This window comes from Nicrophorus vespilloides, unplaced genomic scaffold (genome assembly GCF_001412225.1).
Source record: "Nicrophorus vespilloides isolate i.1.1-1 unplaced genomic scaffold, Nicve_v1.0, whole genome shotgun sequence".
Taxonomy (NCBI): domain Eukaryota; kingdom Metazoa; phylum Arthropoda; class Insecta; order Coleoptera; family Silphidae; genus Nicrophorus; species Nicrophorus vespilloides.
In genome coordinates this window covers 14,425-37,305 of record NW_017098610.1, presented here as the reverse complement: position 1 = coordinate 37,305, position 22,881 = coordinate 14,425, and the positions used below count along the sequence as shown (strand labels likewise).

The following is a 22,881-nucleotide window of genomic DNA, read 5'->3' as shown; positions in this document are numbered from 1 at the left end:
GATAAATCAAATTCATGATAAGCAACATGCGTCTAGATTAAAAAAAATATATAAATAAATAAACTAATTTATTTTTATTTTATATTCAAATCCAGGTATCTTCACTTATTTGTAAACAATTTTAATTTGCGTTTCAAACGTGTTAACAGAATATCATAAATATGAAACAATTAAAATCAACAAACTGGAATGATTTCAGATTAGATCGAATAAAAGAAAACAATAATAATAATAATAGAAAACAATCAAGGTCTGATCAAATGAGTAATGACTGTGTTTATTATTACGCTACGTGCTTTTAATTTATGTGTAACATTAAATGTTAAGTAAAAGGAAACGAGCTGAGATCGGTTTATTATTAAGAGCAATCTTACATTATTGGTCCATTATGTTCTTACTGAGATTTTGCGTTATCGGATCTACATTTTATCTGATCCTGGTCATCGGACTGCGACTTATTGCCGCATAATCATATTTCTCGCGGAATTTCCACATCAAACTTGGACCAATTATCGTAGAACTTAAATGGCACTATTAACTCAAAAGATCAACGTCTAAGCAATCTCTCATGGCATCAAGTTGAAAATAAGTTCAAACGGCACAAGGTAAAGATATTCTTGCAACATTAAAATCTTTACTTTTAAACTGTACAAAATTTATTGTATACAAAGGGCTATAGGTCTTTCTGCCTTATATTAATAATAATAATAATAATAATAAAAGATATTTATTGCAACAACCGCAACATTACATAAGTAATTATGAAAATGTCCATTTAGTAGTTAAAAAACAAAAATATAAAATAGAATCAATGTTAAGTTATGTATGAATATAAGATTTTTTATTTACTTTGAAATCGTTTATTGTAGATGAAAGGATTGACCGATTTTCGTTCAAGACTGATTTCCATAAATAAAACCGTCTTAATTAATCGATGAAAATCGTTCTTGTATTGATTATTAATGATATAACCGAGCCCTCAACCTAATTCCACTTGGAGTCACCTCTATCGCCAAGCGCATACCTCATAACAGTAGATGATTAATTATCGAAGATACGAATCTCGAGAGGCGATTTTCATAACGGCGACCAATTCGATTAGCTGTAAAGTATGTGAAATGTCCGTCGTTTTCCTAGGTTAAGGCCCATGTGTCATCTCGAATATAGCCTGAAGAAACGACATACGGAAAGCGCCGAAAATCTAATTAAAAAAAAATCGTAATTACTTCATTAGTCGCGAGTCATTTAGAAAATCTTTGGAAGCGCAAAGTAAAATTTAACTGAATTGTATTCTAATAATTGTCGTTTGATAATCAAGAAATTGCATATTAGCAAAACCCGATAATAAAGGACAATGGTGATTCTGGGAATGGGCGATAAGATTGCGAGAGATAGGATGCAGCAGGCAGGCATAGTCGTTGGATTGGGATTGTAGTTGTCCATTGGATTGTCTTCGTACCGGAGGTGCATGTGCTTCTCACCGAAAAACCACAAGAGATTATTAGCTTGCCGTTGAGAGTGGAAGAGCTGTGGGCACGAATACCACGTGAAAATTTCACTTTTATTCAGTTGTTGACTGTCCGCGGCCTCGAGCACCACGCGTTTTGTCTAACTCGATACAGACAATCATCGTACAGTTTACACGAGCAGCGGGGAATTTCAAAAACAAACAGTGTGCATTCATCCTAATAGGTTTGTTGTTTCCGTGTGATTGCATAAGATTTACGACTTGCCGTATCGCTGGATGCGATGGTTCAATTAGAGCCATCCTCAGTTTTAATTATGACGTGAGAATCATTGTTCTTAAGAGATGCAAATTAGAGCGGAATAACTGTAAATAGGAATGTTGAGGCAAGAAACAGGATCGTTCGTTCTTGATGTGAAAGAGTTTTTACTTTTGATTCAAAGCAATTAGCGCGATTGGAGTTTGATGGGTTTGCGAAAGGCGGCAATTAGCGCTGAAACTGTTTACATCGGAGATTTTGTCTAATTAGGATACGTATTAATTGGTGCCTCAAATCGAAATTGAAAAATTGTAGAGAGATGTACGAAAGTGAGCTCTGATAAGTGAGTGATAATTGGATTTGGGTTTATCAGAGAGAAACGCGCGAAATTTGTATATATATAATTTATCTCATATTTTTTTTTTCTCATAAGAATTTTAATTATTCGACGTCCATTTCGGCGTTGACCCAGATGAACGGTGATCTCGGAGAGAAAATTATTATCGAACAGGATTTGAATATTCAAATGGAAACGGCGTGGGCCGTCAGAATCTTATGCAATCGGAAAACGATTTAGTCACGACAATAATAATAAACGTTTATTAATCGCTGCGGAATTTGCAGAGCTTTGTTTTGAAGTGATGATGGTGATTCTGGTGATGCACCGTGTTATGTTGTGACATGTTGGAGTTGATAAAGAGGGCGAGTTTGGCGGTCGGCGGGTCGACGAATTGTGCGAGGAAATCGGCACCGCTGCCGCCGCTACCCCCGAACAAAACCAACCCCGTGCAGATAAATTTGAGACCCAGGAGTCTCCTGTGCGCTCTAGGACAGGAGCAGCAAACCTACGTACGAAGCAGCCAAGTGCCGAGCAACACTTGGAAGTTCCACAAACCGCGGCCCAAGTCCTACAGGTAACTTTCTTCAAAGAAAAAAGATTGGTTTTTACGACCACTCTCCATCCTGTTTGATCTCTTTACTACTCTGCTAGTAGAACTTTTATATCCGTCGTAAAACGGTCCACTAATTCCAAAACCGAATTAGTCCCAATCAGATTCCATATCTTAATTTACCAGAAACAAGAGCGCGCTCGGTTTAGAAACCGGCGGCAATCAATTACCAGATTTAATGAGTAAGTTATACAAATATTATCGATAAAAGCTAAATAATTATATGTTTGCATTCACATTATTGATATAAACATCAAAGTTGTCCTGATTTGATTCTGGACTTTCCACAAACAAAGATGAGGAATTCATTTACAAACATTGCAAATTTGAATCATCCGAAGAGTTTATTCGGAATTAATTTTGCTAAGTGAATCACAAATTGAAAATTTTCATATTATTATCGAAAGTTGCTCAACTGAATTGATACGACGTGATTCACGTTAAACAATGCTTTTTGGGAATTGGACGCGATTAATGGGAATTCGCGTTTAGCGTGAAATTAAAATAATAATAGTAAATTAGTGAAATAGAATATTTATCTTTCAAATTAATTACAATACAATAAATGTTTTGCATCATATCTATTTATTTGTGAAACATTGTTTTACGTTTGATTCTATTTTAATTAATGTATTTTAATTATTCGTATAATTAAATGGAAATGATATAAAAAAGAAACATTTTGTAGATTTTTATTGAAATCTAGAATATTGAAAAATTTGTGCTTGATGTAAGTATATAAAGAAAACATATTTTTCTTAAAAAAAAAAGTATATATTTTCAGATAATATTTACTTATGTCTACTAATTTGAGGTAATAATTAACAAAAATTAAACAATATGTATGACAGACAATACATTGGATAAACATGTTTATACCACAAAAAGAGAACTATTAATCATTTTTGAGGCTTATTGTGGTAATTTCATTTTCTTTCTTTATCATATTGTGAATTTTCAGTATTTATTTTTTTCGTGCAAATTATGATGATCACTTTTTTCTCAAAAAAAAAATGTAATTCCTAATAATCCATTTATTATATATTTGATAAAATAATTATTATAATTATAATACAACAAATTATTTTTTAGTTTAGTTTATCTTCTTAAAATCGTACTAACCAATATTTATCAACTATTCTATATTAGCTAACATAATTAATAAATTGATAATATACAGTAAGACCTCGTTTAACGCTTTTTTAATTCGATATAACGAGGTCTACTGGGAACATAAAAAGCATTTTATTATTAACGCATCCTAATACAACTTTTTTTTTATGATTTATTTTGAGTCTCAGAATTAGAAGCTTAAGGTTGACGGATCACCAATACGTTTATGTTTGAACATAACTTTAACATTAAAAGTTTATCTGAGGATGAAAATACACAAATTTATTTAATATTTAATCTGGTTATCTTTACGACCGATTTGTTTTCTTATCTCAAAATATAATGATTAGGTTGGCGCCATTCAGGTTTCTCGTTTAATAATGAATTGATTACAATGCCAAAAAAAAAACATTTACTTTATTTACTCTTAATTAAGATAAATTAATTAATATAATTGTGCTGAGAGTAGGAAGCAGGCTATTGTCTTTGAAAGCGTTCAGGTAATGAATCATGTATTAAAAATTAATTTTCTCATCAAGAATTTCCGCCCGTCGTGGTTTTCGAGTGTTGTTCGTGAACTCCCATATTTCTCTCCCATCGCATCTACATATTTATGAATAATGCATGGTAATAGGGAATTCTATTAGCTATTTCCTTTGTCCACTTATTGAACACTACCAGTGTCATCCTTGTGTATATGCTTGTTTTTATATATTGTTTTTATTTTTTACTTAATCAATAAAACTGGTTGGAAATGTGCAGCGTTCCGTGGAAAGGTGGATACGGTGGTAACCTATTACCTATTAAAACACATCCACTCGTATATAAATATATGTGTAATGGCGATCCGAGTGAGATTGAGTTTTCTGAAGGTTGGGAATCTCACGATTCACTAAAGGCCGTCTGTCATGCCCACACGCCACACTCACACACACACTGCAAACATGCAGAGTCTCTTCTCCGTCTCTCTTTCAACTCCCGTTTAACGGTCATATTCCATCCAATCTCGCATTCGATTATCTCCATACATCCACCGACATATTCACACAAAAACATAGCACCCAAACGCTCTTCAATTAATGTTTCCTCGGATCGCGGAATCTCTTTATTATACCGCCACTCCCTATTTCCAACAAAAGGTTTTCGTACTTTCCAATTGCCAATTTTCGCAATCCAGACACAACTAAATAAACAAATGAAGGAACGTGACTGAACGTCCAAATGACTCTTTAAACACTTTATTATTAGACAATGAAAATCAATTGCACGCCGTTCGGTATTAATTAAACGATGAATATTGTAAATTTGCTTGATTCGATAACAAGTTTCTTATGATTGCGGCAATTATCGACTACCAGACGAAAGATAAATCTGAAGAAATGAAATATTAAATTTAATTACGTTCGACTCGGAAAGGTCAAACTCAATTTAATAAATTATATTAATATTATGTGTTCATTTTTTTTAAAGATATTTCAAGCGATAATCTCAAAATCTAACACATCTTAATCATTTTAATATATACTTGATGACATGCATACATTTAATGAATTTCATTATAAATCAGATATGTTATTGAAAATAAACTTCTGATTTTAATTAATTTTAGGTATATAGCAATTTTAATGCTATTTATTAAAGTTCTCGATTAGTCCGGTTTCAGTAAAAGTATTGATGTACTTCACATATACATAGAGTTTGCTATGATCATTAAAATTAGAGCATTTCAAATCGTGCCTTCTATCTCATCAAAAAGAAAATTAGCCTGTGAGCTTACGACTTGATTCTTTACTTTAATTATGGTTCTTCTCGGAATTTTCCTATTGGAACAGGAGAAATGGAGAATGTGAAAACTGCAAGCACACACTTAACCAGTTGTAATTAAATAGTGCTGGTGTGAGCGACGATGTTCGTTAGAAACACAACAGAGTGACATCACTCACATTCAAGCCTACATCTTTTTTTTCATTTTCACCATGTCATTTGCATTCAATATTGAAGTACGTTGTTTGACGAGTTTCAAATTTAATAAAATCAAACTTCTAACAAATATATTTAATTTATGTTTCAATTTTATTAAAATGTGACACTAATTATTAACAATATTTTGTTATAAATTTGCATTATCTTCATGTAAGCCACGTTTACTCCTAAAATAATAAGACACGAAGTTGCATGTTTTATTTTTGAAATTATACTTTTTCACAGTTTTTAATAACACTACTTCTCGCAAAATTTTGTACAGTTAAGAAATAATCGAGTAACACATGGAATGAATTAAACGTATAATTCAGTGTTATAATTTAATATCTTTGGTGAATTGAATAAATCAAGAGAACATTCCCACCTTTGACTTTGATTTGAACAAATTTTATTATTATTGTATTAATCTATAACAATGCAACTATGAACGATAAGTATTTATTAAATAAACACTTATCTTTGAAGTTCAGTTATCCGTTATCAACCATAAACATGGTAGTGTATTAATAAGTGTTTCTATTTATATAACATTATTTTATTCTGGAAACTGAAATTTGAATGAACAAGAATGGTTTGAAATATTTAGTATTATTGATGTCTAGTACTTTTTAGTTTCAACTACTTTCTTCACATAGCTTCCATATATCAAGTGTGTAAGTTTACATAGTATATGATTATGTGTCGTGAATAAGTATGGATTACAAACAATAAGTTGTGACTTTTGAATCCGTGTATATTTTAGAGCAACGTTGAGGAAATTATTCTTGGATTCTGGATGCAAATGCGTTTTGGTGTAGAAGAGTTGGCGCGGGGCCAGCGCATTTAGAAGAAAGAGGCCGATGGGAAACGCTTAATGGAGAATTCTATTTAAAAGTCGGAATTATTATTATTATTGAAATAGCGCGGCGGGGTGTAAAATCGAAGTGTCGGCATTATTTGTCTTATATAATTGAAGCTATCTGCAGGCGACTGTGATCAGATATTTAGGTTGTTCGATGGATGGTGAAACAATTGTGATGGGTCCAGAAAGAAGGAATTAACAAACAATGGGCTATTGAAAAAAGTGTATATATCGTGAGCAACGTCAGCAGTTGTTGTCTTTGCATTCGCCTTTTGTAAAAAAAAATGTAAATTAATGGAAAACGGGCAGTCTTATTGTTCTTCAATCGAGGATGGTGATAGTTATGGTTATGAGAGAGTTCGGGATTGCTGCGTTAATTAATTAATTACAGCGCGAAACCAGTGAATGGGAGCGAACGAGGAAACTGGTTTATTTTTGTGTTCTATTGGTATTTCCCACTGGAGCAGAAATTATACTTTCGGGTATTATGCAAATGCATCTCTAGCAACTCGCAAATTCAGTGAAGAAACTAATTACAACTTGTTTCTTTTACTCGTGAATTAATTAACAAATTTACATATATTTAAACACGAATAAATATTAAATATATTACCACGATGATTGACAAATCAGGATACATTCATTCTTATACTTGAAGAGTTTAGGACAATATTACACTTTTTATTTATACTTTTGAACGTCTCTTGGGGCATCGGAAGCGGCGAGTTCGTGCACCTTGGATGCGTTTAAAAATACATCCAAAATGAATTTGTGCCGCGGCTAAATGCATTACAAAAAAAAAATACACGGAAATATACGCGAATCTTTGCGGGGAACAAAGAGGATACAGTTATGTCGGTTTCCTCATCCACATCTACAAGGCAATCAACATGCGATATGGCCAATCATGAATGCAGAACGTTCACTTGGACAAATCTACTACACTACACGCGGTTAGCAGCATATTCAATGTTTGCTTTAGTTAAAATATGTAATTTTAATGAGAATTTATTTATAAACAATGATTCATATAAAATAAGAAATATTTATATCTTTAACTTGAAGTTATTCTACTTATGATTAATAATTACTTACAATAATGTTATCATATCTATATTTAATCATTTTAGTTTTAAATAATTAATGCGCAATTCATCGCAATAAAATTATTATAAACTTTATGTTTTTTTTTTATTAAAGTTTATGTTCAACAAAGTTTTGATTTTTAGAAAAATGTTTGAGTGATGTTTTTGATTTTACAATAATCGTAAATTAGAACCTCGTCGATTTTGATGATGCAACTATGGAAGTAATTGTTTATTTTGCTGTGATGTGGGAAACAGGTCTGCAAATGCAATGCGCGACCTTCCAGTATATTATGAAATTGATTTACGTAATTGCTGAAAGTAACTGTCTTCCCTCTGGTCCTGTCGTAAATCAATTAGGTTTAATAGTTCAGCAAAATAACTGTATTAAGTACGTATTTAAAAACAAAATATATGTAGATATATTTCTGGTGGAATCGGCTTCGTGGTTAATTTATGGCTACGTAATGTATCTAAAAATAAAAGACCAGTTTCCAAAAATAGTAGTGCATCTTTTTGGGTGTAGACGCCGCGTCTAGTATAGATTGGTGGGAATTGATCGTATTGTTTGTGAATATGAGAGAACGAATAGAAAGTATATGATAGGTGTATGTATAGTAGTAAAGTGGAAGGTTATTATAGGATAGATTGATCAGAATTTATTGTAGTAAGGAAACGAATCGCGCAAGGACAAATTCTTGCAACGTTTTACAACCGTTTCACCTGTACGGAATATTCAAATTAAAATGTGTGTAATTCATTTGCAGTGATGTTCCTCCTTCGGCCCCCGTGAGCAGTAGCTCTCCTGTGCGGTGCGTGCCGTTCAGGTCCAACATGGACAGTCCGAAGAAGTCTCCTCAGCATAGTCCTGCGCAAGCGGATAAAGCCACGCTGAAGGTGAATCTTCGATATTGTTGCTTACAAAAGTTTTATAAGCTAATACATTTTACTTGCAGGTTCATTTGCCTAACGGTGGCTTTAACATCGTCAAGTATGGAGATGCTATCGACATTAAAGGCATAATATCACTAGTCACAGATCGTCTCTCAACGGGAGATAGATATTACAAAGGGCTGTACGCAATGAGACTTCTCCACACTTCGACTGGTGAGATGTTCTGGTTGCACCAGGACACCACCATGTACCAAGTGCAGGACAGATTTCTCAAGAAGCATCCAATGAACGAGTGGCGTTTCGAGTTGCGTCTACGATATCTTCCTACAAATCTCCACACCCTATACGAGAAAGACCGCATAACATTCTCTTTTTACTTCGATCAGGTAAATGAATGCAGCAAACATTTATTCTTGTCAAATACACGTATTTGTTTTAGGTGCGAAGCGATTATTTGAATGCAAGCCACCTGAACATCGATTCCGATGTTGCCGTACAGCTTTGCTGCTTGGAAATTCGCAACTTCTTCAAGGACATGCCGCAGCACGCCCTCGACAAGAAATCGAATCTGGAGTACCTGGAGCGCGAAGAGGGTATGAACAAGTTTATTCCTCGTCATATACTTGAGGGCATGAAGCCGAAGTCTCTTCGTAAGAGCATCCAGACGCATTTCAAAAAGTTCAGCCAGCTGTCAGAGGTTGACTGCATGTTCAAGTTCTTCGACATCCTCCGCATGTATTTCAACTTCGATCAGGAGCGCTTCAAAGTTGAACTCGGAAACAGTTGGCATGTGCCCGTCGAGCTGGTGATCGGACCGGGCATCGGCATCTCTTACACGACCGTTCAAGCACTGAACTCCACGACCACGAACGTGGCAGCCTTCAGCAACATCCAAGCCATCCAAACCCTAGTCAGCGACTGTGATAAACACAGCAAGGCGACGCTGCAGCTTCGTGTCGCCGGCACCCACGAAATCTTCTTCATCACTTGCCCCAGTATCGAAATCGCCGAGAGTATCGCAGATTTGATCGATGGTTACTGCCGATTACATTCCGGATCGCAAACATCCATTTGGACCAGAAAAGGTAAGCTGAGATAATTCAACATTTAAATTATATATTTAAAAAAAATACCATCTAAGTGCGTTTCTTTTCTTTTGTTTTCTTAATTACAAGCTACTATTTGGAAACAATTTCCATGCCCTTGTAAAGGTTAGTCAACGTCTAAAATTACTATAAATTTATTTTCCTGTGTTTTCAATACTTTTATTATATTATCTTATTGTTTCTTTTTATTATTAGATTCGCATGCTTCAAAGCATAAGGTATCCAAAAATCAGATAGATAATTTGCACGGTACCATGCTTTCAGAGGACTACGCTGAGATAGTGGATGAAGAGGGGGATTATTCAACTCCAGCAAGTATGATCTTTATGAGCAATTTTCATGATCGTCTTGTAAATATTTTGTTGTTTCTATATTGTAGCAAGGAATTATGAGTTGGTTCGTAGCCACATTAAATTGGTTTCCGTTTTGGGCGAGGGTCAATTTGGAGACGTCCACAAAGGCCATTACGAATGCAAGGAAGGAACGCCGATTCCTGTAGCCGTGAAAACCTGCAAGGGTGATGCGGATCTTGCCACAACGGAAAAGTTCCTCGAGGAGGCCTGTATGTTATAACATATCTAGACATATGTTTCAAAGTTTAATGAAAACTGCTTTCAGATATAATGCAAAAGTTCGACCATCCGCACATTATCAAGCTCATAGGCGTCTGTTCCGAATCTCCGGTTTGGATTGTAATGGAATTGGCCAAGCTTGGCGAACTGCGCGCTTATCTGCAAAACAACAAATCCCGTTTAGAGTTAGACACATTGTTACTATACACATTCCAGTTATCTACAGCTTTAAGTTATTTAGAATCTAAGAAATATGTACATAGAGATATAGCGGCTAGAAATGTTCTGGTTAGTTCGCCGAGTTGCGTAAAACTGGCGGACTTTGGTTTGTCCAGATCAATGGGCGACGACCAGAGCTATTACAAGGCATCTAAGGGCAAGCTTCCCATCAAGTGGATGAGCCCCGAAAGTATTAATTTTAGGCGGTTTACAACGGCCAGTGATGTTTGGATGTTCGGTAATTATGACCAACGAATCAATACTAACAACGCAAGTTTACTAATGTTTATCTGATTACAGGCGTGTGCATGTGGGAGGTTCTGATGCTGGGAGTGAAACCATTCCAAGGCGTGAAAAACAACGATGTTATCAATAAGATTGAAAACGGCGAGCGACTTGCCTTGCCACCGAACTGTCCACCAAGACTTTACTCTTTGATGTCGCTTTGCTGGAGCTATGAACCCAGTAAAAGGCCAATGTTTAAGGAAATCAAGGAACTTTTGCAGTAAGTCCTTCAATTCATTAATAGTCATAATTAATGCATTCACTTAAATTTGAATAGAATGTTTTTGTAACATTATAATTGTTTTAGGGAAATTATGTATGAGGAGAAGACAGCAGCACAACAAACATTGAATCGTGATAAGAGGAGGACCGCAGGTTTATCGTGGAATTACGTAGATGATGCACCACCGAAGCCGTCTAGATATCCAATGCAAGGTAAGCTGAATTTCTTGGATTTGGACTTGAAGAAGGGTGTTATATGCTGTTTATTCTTAGGTGTCGACTCTTCATCATTGGCGTCGTTGAATGCTAGCACAGGTCCGCAGACGTATATAGTGGCCCAGAATCCGGAGGTCTTAGCTCACCTGATGAAGGAAAATGAGACGCGAGGTCTGTCTCCGGCTGCGTACACGACACCCGCATCGGTATTTAACACGGTAGCCGTTGATTTCGATCCTAAAGATTCCGTACCCGAACAACCGACCCTCAAGACTATTCCCATTCCTGTGGAAAAACTCCACCGTCTCGATCCCGAAGTACCGCACCACTATTCCCCAGAAATACCCGAAACTCAAATGAAACAGAAAATCGGTACGTTGGAGCGGACACCGTCCCGCACCAGCAGCACCACCGGCGGCGCCGCGACGCCCCAAATGGGCTCTCTGGAACGGAAGCCGAAAGAGAAGTCCCAGTCGCCGAAAATGAACTCGCTCGAACGAAATGCGCACCTAATAAACAGTAACAGCTTAGATAAGGGGATGTTCAGTCCGAAACTGGGATCCCTGGAGCGCGGTGGCAGCGGCTGCGGTGCTGGTGGCATGAAGGTGGGCTCCTTGGAGAGGAACATGAGTATCGGGTCTCTGGAGAGGAAGACTTACAGTCCTCTCGGACCAGAGCTGATTTCAAACTACCATCCTGAGCCCACCGTTTATACTTTCACCGATAACAAGCAGGTGGAGGAAAGCATTTACGATTTCGGCGGCGCCGATGTCAAGAGCTGTGCTCATAAGCAGCCCTACTATCAGCAGAAGGCTGATTTTAGCAAATTTACTGAGGGCGCGATACAGGTTGGCAGCATGCAATCGAAATTTTATACAAAACAAATTGCTTGTGATTTATGTGTGTCTATTTAATTTATTATTTTTCGTTATTTTCGTTATTTAACCAATTTCTGCACAAAATCTTTATAATTATTTTTACTTTGTTACAATTTGGCATGCCGCATGTTGTTCTTCCAACAATACCAGCCCTCACCACGAGTCGCAACCTTTATATTATTTTTCAATTTCATTTGAGTTTTAACTTTTATTTTTGTATTTAAAAATATCTGTTCTAATCAATTTGTGATTTTAATTTGTTCGTATTTGAAGAGACTAGAAGAAAAAATAGACCGCATTCGGTTTTCTTTTTCTTCTCAACTCTTAATTTATCTTGTAAAATTAACATTGGTTTGGTAACAACCGAAATCAACCGACTTTACTACAATACGATAATTCTTTATAGCCCACATCGTCTCAGCATTCAATCTACGGTGATCAGTTGCTAGAGAAGAAACCGGACTTCAATTATCAACTGTTGGAGCGTCTCAAGCAGCAGCAGAAGGAGTCTGAAGAGGATTCTAGATGGTTGGCTGAATCCGAGATCAATTTGGTGAGGAAAATTTGTACATATAATATAAATTAATTTGCGTTGACCAAGGCTGTTATCCTTAGAAGAAGCGTCTCAGTGTGATACCTCCCGAATCGACAGAAGTCATGAGTAACGAGGTTTCCGTGCCGACTAGTCCTTTGTCGACCACCTATTCGAATTCCACATCGTATCTGTCAGGAAGCATGGCTAGTATGTCATTGAGCGGAAACGGGATGCAAAGCAGCGCTGAGTCCCAGTGCAGCAGCAAAAGCCATTCTCCAGCAAATAGTATTACCAGCACCATGACCTTAACGGCAAGGAACGACTGGTGTCCCTCTGGTCATGGATCTGATAGCGGAGACAGCGAATCTGAAAAATCCAAAGTAAATATAAATATAAACTATTTCATTGATATTTATAAATTAACGTTTATTGTAATCTTTCAGAAACCCGAACCGAACAGAACTGCGGACTTGGATAGATCTAACGATAAAGTATACGATTCCACTACGCTGGTCGTAAAGGCTGTGATGGCATTGTCGCAAGGGGTTCAGCAAGCCAGGGCCGAGAAGTATTTGGATCTTGTTAGGAAAGTTGGACTGGATCTGAGGGCCCTTCTGGCGAGCGTCGATGAAATAGTCACTCTGTTTCCCGCTTCCGTGCACAAGGAAGTCGAGATGGCACACAAAGTCCTCTCGAAAGACATGAGCGAGTTGGTGAACACCATGAAACTTGCTCAGCAATACAGCACTACCACTTTGGATGCAGAGTACAGAAAGTAAAGTTTTGCGTAGCTTAGCAACTATCCTTAGTTTGATAATTGTATTATGTTTGTAGGGGAATGTTGGGTGCTGCGCATGTTCTCGCCATGGACTCTAAAAATCTCTTGGATGTGGTGGACGCCATTCGAATCAGACATCCGCACGTTAGCCCCTACCTATTCCAGAATCCGGAGCCGCAGCAGATGCTGCAAGAGATACAGGAAATGGGACCTCCTCCACCGCAGCAGCAGCTGTTGGACCCGGACATCGCCCAGCAACTGCCCGATCCCGTCTCCTGCACGTTCGTCCAATTTCCCGTTTATTCCCAGAACGTCTCATCCAGTACGGCGACGCCGGGCTCCTCGAATATTAGTTCAAGTCAAATTGTCGATAGTTAGTTTAAATAATTTGTTTTATTATTATCATATCATTTTGTTTCGTTTACGAGCAAGCAAGCAACCAAAATGAAGAGGAATCGCGAAGGGAGGCGAGTGATACATTTAGACGATGGGGATGACGATGAAAAAGGACGAGTTTTTTTTTTGTTTCTTTTAAAAGAGTGTCTGTGTGCTACTTTCTTTTCTTTTCTATTATTTTTCTGTAAGTAAAACCACATCAGCAGCTCCCCTTTTTTTATAATCTTTATTTATTGCTTTAAAGTATTTATTGCTGAGTATCGTGTTTACAAGAAAATTATTAAAAAAAAAGGAAATGCATTTATTATATACACACTATTCAAGACTGCGTTTTAATGACATTTTTATTTTGTTTGTTTATATTTGTTTTTTTTTTTACTATTAAAGAGAGAATAAAGAGTTTTGCGGTTTTATTGTATCTGCAAATTAAATTAAAATAAAATGAAGGTATGACGAGAAAATGATATCAAATTATAAATATATATATATACAATGAATATTTCGATTTTATTTAGTGAAGGAATTTAGCCATGTAGGTGTATTATATGTATATGTTGTCATTTAGTGTTGTTTCTGTTTTTATTTCGTTTTCTTCTCCAATTATGATGATTCTTATGTTTTATTTCTCTCTATCTCTCTGATCCCCGCATTTATATATTATATATATTCTTTTTTTTTTGTCCAAATTGACGCTTTTTCAATAAAGTTTTATTATTAACTTGTCTCATTATTTCACTCGCATCGTCGGATCCATTAGGACTGCTATCTTAATGGATCTTTGGATTTGATACCTGATCGATTTACAGGATCGTCCATTTGTGATCAGTTTCCTTCGGGATGTCGTCGGTGTGCCGTAATCTTCGGTTCTATTTGAAGAACACCAATTTACATGGTCTCAAATATGTTGCCGATGAGAGCAAGCATCCGCTATTTAGGTAGGTTCTAATTTTAGAATTTGGGAAAAGCTAGTGGTACTTTCCCGACGTTGAAACTTTGTAATTTGAGGGGGTGGTAACAAGATAATGCTTATCTCGCTTAAAGCACGAAGTTTATCGAAACTTGAAAATGTCTCCGGCTCGGTTACAGCCTGCAGTGGGGGGGAAAGTACATTGTGCTTTTCGCAACTTTTAGCAACATTTTACTTTAAAATTACACAAAACTTATCGTAGAATTTACATTTAGATTTTATATTGTATACATAATTTGTATTAACGTTTTTATAAAATAAATTCTATCCATAAACGCAAATTATTCTTATTCTGAACAAAATAATTATTGTAAATATATATACGTAGATGTAAGAAGTTCCGCGTTTCACTTTAACCAAAAGTTTCTGTTAAATTAGAATAGAAATAGATTTTTAGTGAATTATTAACTCATAAATAGAAATTTTATAAATGATAAAATGAAAAGCACAAAAAAAAACTATAAATTTTCACTCGTAGCTAATTTGTGCGTCGAATAAAGTTCTGCATACTAACAATCGATACTAATATAGTCGATATAGCCAGTGAAATATTCAACGGAGGGTCACAAAAGGGCCTAATGTGCTGGGCTTTCAGTCGAGCTTTCACGCAAAGCGCAAACTTTTTTTTTATCCCAATAAAATTAAGATCTTATCGAGCTCCATAAAAATAAAACTCCAATACACCTTTTCCTGCTATTCGGATGTACACAAATAGGATCAAATTTACTTATTTAGAATCGACTTAAATAATTATTTATTATTGATATGTTAAATAATATTTAGAAATAAAAATAATTACACAATTCGTTTGATTTTTATAAGGTTTATCTTCAAAAGTAATTTTTATAGTCTGTAACGTAAATGATTTTTTAATTGAATAATTGCTTAATTAATGAAGGAAGGTTGTACAATTGTCATACCATAATGAGCATATATTGAACATTTTAATACGAATTGTGTTACAAACTATACAGATTTGTGTTTTGTGAAAAAGATAATTGCAACATGAGTCGCAAAAATGTTTTAGATGTCAATTTGAGAATTTCTTTTAACTGAATACCTGTTTATGAATTCAAGGAACTACTATACATTCCGCTTAATTGGGACATCGGTAAATGGGACAACCGATTATTAGGGATAAATCGTAAGGAACGGAAACAAAACCGAGCAAATAACAAATGGAAATTTAACTTTGGATAATCAATTATTTAATAGAGACGTCCCTATGTGTCCCGATTAAGCGGATTCGACTGTATTAAAAAATGTTTACTAATAAAATGTTGTAGTAGATGTATTTTGATTCAACGAATTATGTTTATATAACAGATAATAGTAACATGTGCATATAATACATTTTACAGAATGTTTTGGTTGGCGATTTTTATAATGTTTGGAATGGCGATGCTGAGGATTTTTCGAGGTTCCTACGAATCGTTTCAGCACAACGCGATAAGCTTCGTGACGGAGACAACCTACCTGGATTGGAATACGACGTTCCCGGCGATTTCGGTCTGTGAAATCACGAGTTCGGAGACCTTCTGGACGGCGTAAGGTCGTACCCAAATTTTCGAGTAAAAGGCTAATCGGCATAATTCTCTGTTTTGAATAGGGAACCAAACGAGTCGTATTCTCCGGTGCAGCAGTTTCTCTCCGACATAATCTTCTTCACCGGTAGCTGCTACTCCTGCAGCACTCCCTGCTCCGAATGCGAGAAGCTCAATTATCGCGAAATGGTTAATCGGGTAAAACTATTCTTTTCCTCGGATCCCTGGGATGTAGCTTAGGGACTCCGGGAATTCTCCGGCCGGGTTAATTAAAAAACGATTTATACGCTAGCTGAATTAAAGCTGTCTCTATCTTTCTTCCTATTCTCCCTTTTGAACACTTGCCTTCTCTCTCTCTTTCTCTCTATATATATATATAGATATATAATTCTCTTTCTGTAGCCGTAGACGGAAAGGATTATCATTACAAAAGGCGTCGCGGATCCCATTTCGACGCCCGTGTGTAATTTTGTTTCTTTCTTTCTTTCCGCCTCTTTCCATCTAGTTTCGAAAGAAGTGTTCCCAACTTATGAAGCACTGTAGATGGAACGATATAAGTTTTAATTGTTGCGATAAATTCCTGCCTCTGGAGACGGAATACGGTCGTTGCTTCTCCATAAACTCGCTGCATACCAGGTGGGTCATTAAGATTATCGTCCAGTACCTTGCATTTTGTACCTTGATTTTCTATTATTGGAACGCTTCCAGCTCCATCGAAGGATCTAATGTGGAGTTGATATCCAATAGGAAGACTGGCCCAGGCGAATTATATATAGAAACATCTGACGATATTCGGGTATATTCAGTGATTCCTATAAACATTGTAATTTATATAAATATTTAATAATTAATGTAATTAATCTAATTCAATTGCATTAATTAAATGGCAGTAAATTGTGTAAAAATGAATAGAATAAATTAATCAACAAAGAACTAGGCAAATATCTATTGCACTGAAGAAATACAATATTTTATAAATACTTAGAACTCAAATCGTTAATTATATTCTTTTGTGGAGAAATTATCCAATTTAATTAAATAATATACATTAACTGATTGAATTTCTATGCACTTTGGCCTAACGTAAATTCATGTAGGATAAATGAAACAGTCGAACTGGCAAACATATTTGAACAGCTAATAGGGGCCAACAAACGGAATTGCGGTCAGCAAGGTAAAGCCAGTCGCTGCGAAAGCAAACAATCCGGACTAATAATAATATTTAATTGTGATCGGCTATCGGGACGTTTCCGTGTTATCCCAATGGATTTTTTTCATCAAATGCTTTTCGTTTTCTGGAACAGCTGTATATACACGCGCCCGAGGACGTTCCGTTCATCAATTCCGATCCCGATCAAAGGAAGGATGTTATGCTAGGAGAGAGCCACTCCATCATCATAAACGTAAGTCGAACATTTCCTCGACGAGAGATGTAATTATCAATGAAAATTCTTAAAGATTGTTGAAATTGCTGCAATTTCTTTATGTATTGTTGACTTATTGAATGTAGATAATTGAGATTGCGAACGACGAGAACGTTAAGAATGTCCCAGTGGAGAAGCGACAATGTCTCTTCCCTGGAGAGAAGTCCGCAGAGCTTAAAGTGCATAGTTACTATTCCTATTCAACTTGTATCGTCCAATGCCATGCGGACGCTCACGCGAGGCTCTGTAATTGCACACACCATTTGATGCCGGTGCTGGGTAAGGATGAGATATCCCTCTACTTCTCTTCTGACTGGTCTCATTAATGTAATTGACGTCTTCTTCGAAGGAAAGGACACCTTTTGCGATATGAAAGGACTACAGTGTCTTACGGATTACTTCGGTAAGCTACTTTTTACACAATTACAAACTCTGTGTACGTGTTTAATGAGAAATGTTCCTTTTCGCGCCCTGTGAAACTTCCATCAGAAAAGAAGTTATAGATTTATATTTAAAAAAAAAACTAAAGCATAAAACCGACGATCGTGCATTTAATCAATACATTTTTATAAATTAAATTGGTTTATTTCATGCAGTTTTGTTACCACAAAACATACCTTTTTATATAAACAAATCAACTAATAACTACAGAAAATAATAAATTCTAAATATTGGTTTCCTTTCAAAATTTCTATATACTAATTCTAAATAGGTAAAGGTAAATAACTGGAGTTACTGAAAATATATTAAATAATTAACTCCTGTCGTATCCCGGGATTCAAATATCTCTGGACACTGTGGAATATCTCGTAGTTATATCGTTGTAGAGTCCTAGTGAAGTTTTTAAGGAATGCTAAAGTTGGAGTTTTTATAATAATAAATATTTACTATACGATTATTAATAACTTCTATGTTTAGATTCAAGTTCCTTGGTTTGTTACTAGTTTTTATGAGCCTAACTAGGACTAGGGAGGACTCTCCTCTAAGACTAAAACTAACTTGGACTAGCGACTAGCTTGGACTAGGACTTTAACTCTGACTCTTTAGACCTCTCCTTGTATTACATAATTTTTCTGTTATATAGTAGTGAATTAGCATAGTGGGAGTACAATATTTGGTAAGGGAAGATAGTACCTAATCATTAAGTGCCTAATCACAGATGTAAATATTAGTAGTCATTATCGATTGGCCCTTTCGAATTTGTGCACAACATGGTGATTAACAATAGTCGTTACACAATGATTAGTTATGGGATCTTCCTAAGTAGTAATTGTACTAAGTCATAATGACTTATTTACATACACATGTATAAAATAATAAGGGCTAACATAATATAAACAATAACGGTTATACATAACACTCCCTTACCAATATTTATCATCATCAATTATTTATTGGCACATATTTTATAATGATGGTTTTTTTTTGCACATCCTTTATATGTAGAAAAAAGTATTTCGCAAATTTATTAAAATTTACTTATTCAGCGTTTGTTGTTGCTAATATTTTGGTAACAATTTTATATATATTAAATGCTGCTTTTCTTTGCAAGTACTCATATAATAATGTTAATCTGCTGGATTTAAATTCACAATATAAAAATATTGTATCTAAACAATGATATTATTGTTTTTGTTAATATTTCTTAACTTATTTCATTAAAGTTTGCAAATACACATAGAATATTGATAATCGGTAAAATTTAAAATTCTTCAAAGCTTTAGAGAAATTTGAATGCCTCATAGTTTTATTTAAAGATATAGGAGTTACTGAAATAAAGTCTTTTGGTATTAATTTAATAGTTTTATCTTATTTAAACATATTTTTTTATTCATTTCTTATTATAATTCTTTGATATAAAAATTAACGATTTAAGAAGTAATCAAGAAATATTTTTTTGTGTATAATTGTACGTTAGCATAATAACAATATAATAATGTTATTATAAATATATACGTTGCTATAAAATTGATAAATACACTAAAATTGCGTCAATTTATTTTTAATATTAGTTTATATTATAAAATAGAAAATGGGGGGTATGATATACTTTAAACCATGCAGAAGATATGTAAGTAGATTATGTCGGGAAAGTTGAAAGACAGAGTTCGCAAATTGGACAAAGTCAAATTAATGCGAGCAGGAAAATTCGAGGACATAAACGGGGGAAAGATTCGCCGTCAGTCAAAGCAGGCGGCAATATAATTTTGTTTGCAGGCAGGAAGAGACACGGCAATAAGCAAATATGAAGAAAGTAGTGCGGCAAATGCCTGACGTATTACACGGGTACCTAACCGCCTCATTTCTCAAATTTAATATCGTTCCATTATTACAAACGTTGTTTTAGCGAAACAATTTTTTTTTTGGAACAAAATAAAAAAAACTGTTATTTTGTTATGCAGAGACGGTGAACAGGCTGCACGCCAAGGGATTCGATAAGCCCGGATTGGTGTGCGAATGTGTGCCCTCCTGTGTTGAACCGGAATATAAAATCGTCTCCGAGCGCAAAGGGTAATTTATTTATTCGATGTGTCAGCAGTTCTTAGTTGTACATCGCCGAACCGTAAGCTCCTTCCTCCACCCGTTCCGTACTTTTACACCCCCCAACTCTTGAGTCCCGGCGCATCCACTATACCCTCATTTTTCGAGAATAGGGCAACGAAATATATCTATTTGTTCGTATCCCCGTTTTCACTCACCGCCCGACGCTTATTGATCCCGAAATTAGAGGCTTCTGATTCTCCCGTTTGTTTGCCTCCGGAATTATTTTATTGCTTATCAATGTACACAGGGCACGGCGCTAGGGCAAACTTTCCTTCGGATTCAACCAGATTGCATCTTCCCAACTAGCTCTCCTTTCTTTTTCTTCCCAGTTTGTTTGTTTCACTCTACCGCATAGACGTGTCTTTTTTTTTTGGTTTTATTTCATTTTGTTTAGATAGAATCCGAGATCAATGCACGCCCACTTTGCAATCAGCAAATACGTAAAAAATAATGCATTTCAGCCAATTTCCGTTACAATTCCGAATCCCATACAGCTTTATTGCTGAATAAATCCACAAACGATTTAATCATACCGAAAATACAAATTCTGTTGTTTTATTTATTCCGAATTTTATTATATAGATTTTTTTGTAGTTCATATTTGGAAATGCAGAAAAATCTTCGTTAATTAAAGAAAAAAAATACAAATTACCTTTTAAAATGATTAAATATATATTTTTGCATATAATAATACAAAGATATTAAGTTTTTAATGCAATTAAAAGCGATGTTTGTATTTACCGTGATCATAAATTATCCGTGCTATAACGTATAATTCTATTTCAATTAAATTCAAATCTGTAGGATTTATCATCTGATACATTCGAGCATTATTACTGAAAAAATTGAAGCGAATTGATAGAGCAAAAACTAGAAATCCTTATTGTTTTATTACTTCTGTTATTTTATTTATTTTAATATGCATATATGTTTGTGCCTTAAGTATAAATGCCCCTTAGATTGAAAAGTGCTGCGAGCGAGATATCAATCAGGCTGCAATCACTGCCGACGTTCAGATTCAAGAGGAACGTGGTGAGAACCACAATGGATTTGGTAGGTGAGTTGGCGCAGCGCGAATTGCTAACCTGCATCTTTACTCCATCGCATCCTTCTCTACCTCCGCGCACCGACAAAGTGCTTTGTTTGGTTTTGCATATTGCGTCAATGCAAAATGCTTTCTGAACTGGGATGCAGGTCTACGGAATTTATGCAATCGCAGGTTCAGCCTTCTGTCGCAATTCCAACCAACGCTACTCGCGTTCCTTACATATTTTCTTTTTCTTTTTTCTGCATGCTTCAAGAATTTGCTCTTCGCATACAACACCTTTTTGTATAATATATATATTCATCATGTTCCAATTCCATTAAAATATTGTTTGTAGTTAAAATAAAAATATTCAAACTATATATTGTAATAAAGAAGTGAAATTATTTATACAGTTTCAGGATTTAAAAAAAAAATACGATTTTTCAATACGTTGCAGTAAATCGATAATGGAAATTGCTTACATATTTATGCATTTTGCTAGGAATAACATTCTTCCTTTTGCTTATAGTTTAAAAAATTTAGACTTTTGTTAAGCTTTAGAATGGGCAATGTATTCTCAAGAATCTTAAATATTTCCTTACTAATATTAAAACATCTTTATTTTTTTAGTATCAATTGGCGGCACAGCGGGACTCTTCATTGGTGCTTCTCTTCTCAGCATCGTGGAAATGATTTACTTGTTGCTAATTAGAAAATATTAGAACAAATGTCACCTATAAATTACTTTTATATGTTGCAACGATTACATTACATATTAGTAAGTATTAAATTTTGTATTTCATGATATAACCACAAACTATCGACCTATATTTAAAGGCTTTTATATAATAACAAAAATAAATAGTATGTCATGCTTTAGGAGCGAATTCTACAATCATGGCCAACCTGAGATATTTGGTGACCGTGGGCTACTAAGAACTATGCGACTCTCTTCATAAGAACATACACAGGAGTGAAAAAAATTCCGCCCCAAAAGGTTGACGCTTGATGACCTAGTCTATTTAGCGATTAACAAATATTAGTCACATTATAACTTTTTGTCATTTAGATATTAGTAAATACGAATGTTTTGTAACACAAATTAATAAAATCTACGCCCGTGAGCGTGAGTCCCTGGGCTTCACTTCTTTTTTTTGATAGGAAGAACTCAAAACTTTCTGCTCTCCTCAGAGCAGCAGACTTCTTCTCCGTCGGTTGGCCTTGACTCCTCTAGAGCACACAAATATCTTTCCTAACGGAGTTTTTAACTGTCTTCTTTCACGGTTCACACAAATATATAAAAATCTCCTTCACGTTCTAGTCTGGTGTCATCATTCTACGGAGGAGCGTAGTTCACAGTGTTGACAACTTTACAGTTTAAATTTCCTGCTATATTGTCTTAATAAATTAATATAGAAATAATGAATATTCTAATTACGTATTCCTCTGTTACCGAGCAAAAAAAAACTTTTCGGTATAAGAAAACCTTTAGAAATTAATTACGTTCTACAATCGAGATTTAATTACTGGTAATCAATATTCCAATTTTATTTGAAAACTCGAGTGAATTATTGAATA

At 35.1% G+C, this 22,881-nt stretch overlaps 2 protein-coding genes across 6 annotated transcripts; both read left to right on the top strand.

The window, feature by feature from the left end:
• Positions 1–1,570: 1,570 nt before the first annotated feature.
• LOC108562904 (focal adhesion kinase 1) lies at positions 1,571–14,050 on the top strand. Of its 5 annotated transcripts, none has more exons than XM_017921405.1 (16): positions 1,571–1,692; positions 2,349–2,638; positions 8,464–8,593; positions 8,653–8,976; positions 9,030–9,675; positions 9,766–9,801; positions 9,892–10,011; positions 10,076–10,258; positions 10,315–10,725; positions 10,788–10,992; positions 11,080–11,207; positions 11,268–12,058; positions 12,495–12,641; positions 12,707–13,003; positions 13,067–13,398; positions 13,458–14,050. In XM_017921405.1, the coding sequence occupies exons 2-16, from the start codon at positions 2,406–2,408 to the stop codon at positions 13,777–13,779; spliced, it is 4,305 nt and encodes a 1,434-aa protein (XP_017776894.1). In that variant the 5' UTR covers positions 1,571–1,692; positions 2,349–2,405; the 3' UTR covers positions 13,780–14,050. The 5 variants fall into 5 exon arrangements, with proteins under 5 accessions (XP_017776894.1, XP_017776898.1, XP_017776897.1 ...); XM_017921409.1 differs by having other exon boundaries at positions 1,572–1,692; positions 11,268–11,416; positions 12,704–13,003; XM_017921408.1 differs by having other exon boundaries at positions 1,572–1,692; positions 11,268–11,428; positions 12,704–13,003.
• Positions 14,051–14,576: 526 nt separating this feature from the next.
• On the top strand, positions 14,577–22,195 carry LOC108562906 (pickpocket protein 28-like). Its single transcript, XM_017921411.1, has 10 exons — positions 14,577–14,732; positions 16,126–16,311; positions 16,374–16,506; positions 16,814–17,104; positions 17,613–17,711; positions 17,819–18,011; positions 18,082–18,135; positions 20,135–20,243; positions 21,236–21,379; positions 21,929–22,195. Exons 1-10 carry the CDS (start codon positions 14,635–14,637, stop codon positions 22,023–22,025), a joined length of 1,404 nt encoding a protein of 467 aa, XP_017776900.1. The 5' UTR covers positions 14,577–14,634; the 3' UTR covers positions 22,026–22,195.
• Positions 22,196–22,881: the final 686 nt, after the last annotated feature.

What these genes read in the sequence shown, in the direction of transcription:
- LOC108562904 (XM_017921404.1), top strand. Translation starts at nt 2,406, where the DNA reads ATGTTGGAGTTGATAAAGAGGGCGAGTTTGGCGGTCGGCGGGTCGACG. An exon ending in ATCCATTTGGACCAGAAAAG is followed by an intron (nt 9,676 to 9,765) that starts GTAAGCTGAGAT and finishes CTTAATTACAAG; the next exon opens with CTACTATTTGGAAACAATTT. An exon ending in AAAGTTCCTCGAGGAGGCCT is followed by an intron (nt 10,259 to 10,314) that starts GTATGTTATAAC and finishes AACTGCTTTCAG; the next exon opens with ATATAATGCAAAAGTTCGAC.
- LOC108562906 (XM_017921411.1), top strand. Translation starts at nt 14,635, where the DNA reads ATGTCGTCGGTGTGCCGTAATCTTCGGTTCTATTTGAAGAACACCAAT. An exon ending in ATCGCGAAATGGTTAATCGG is followed by an intron (nt 16,507 to 16,813) that starts GTAAAACTATTC and finishes CTTTCCATCTAG; the next exon opens with TTTCGAAAGAAGTGTTCCCA. An exon ending in GTGTCTTACGGATTACTTCG is followed by an intron (nt 18,136 to 20,134) that starts GTAAGCTACTTT and finishes TTTGTTATGCAG; the next exon opens with AGACGGTGAACAGGCTGCAC.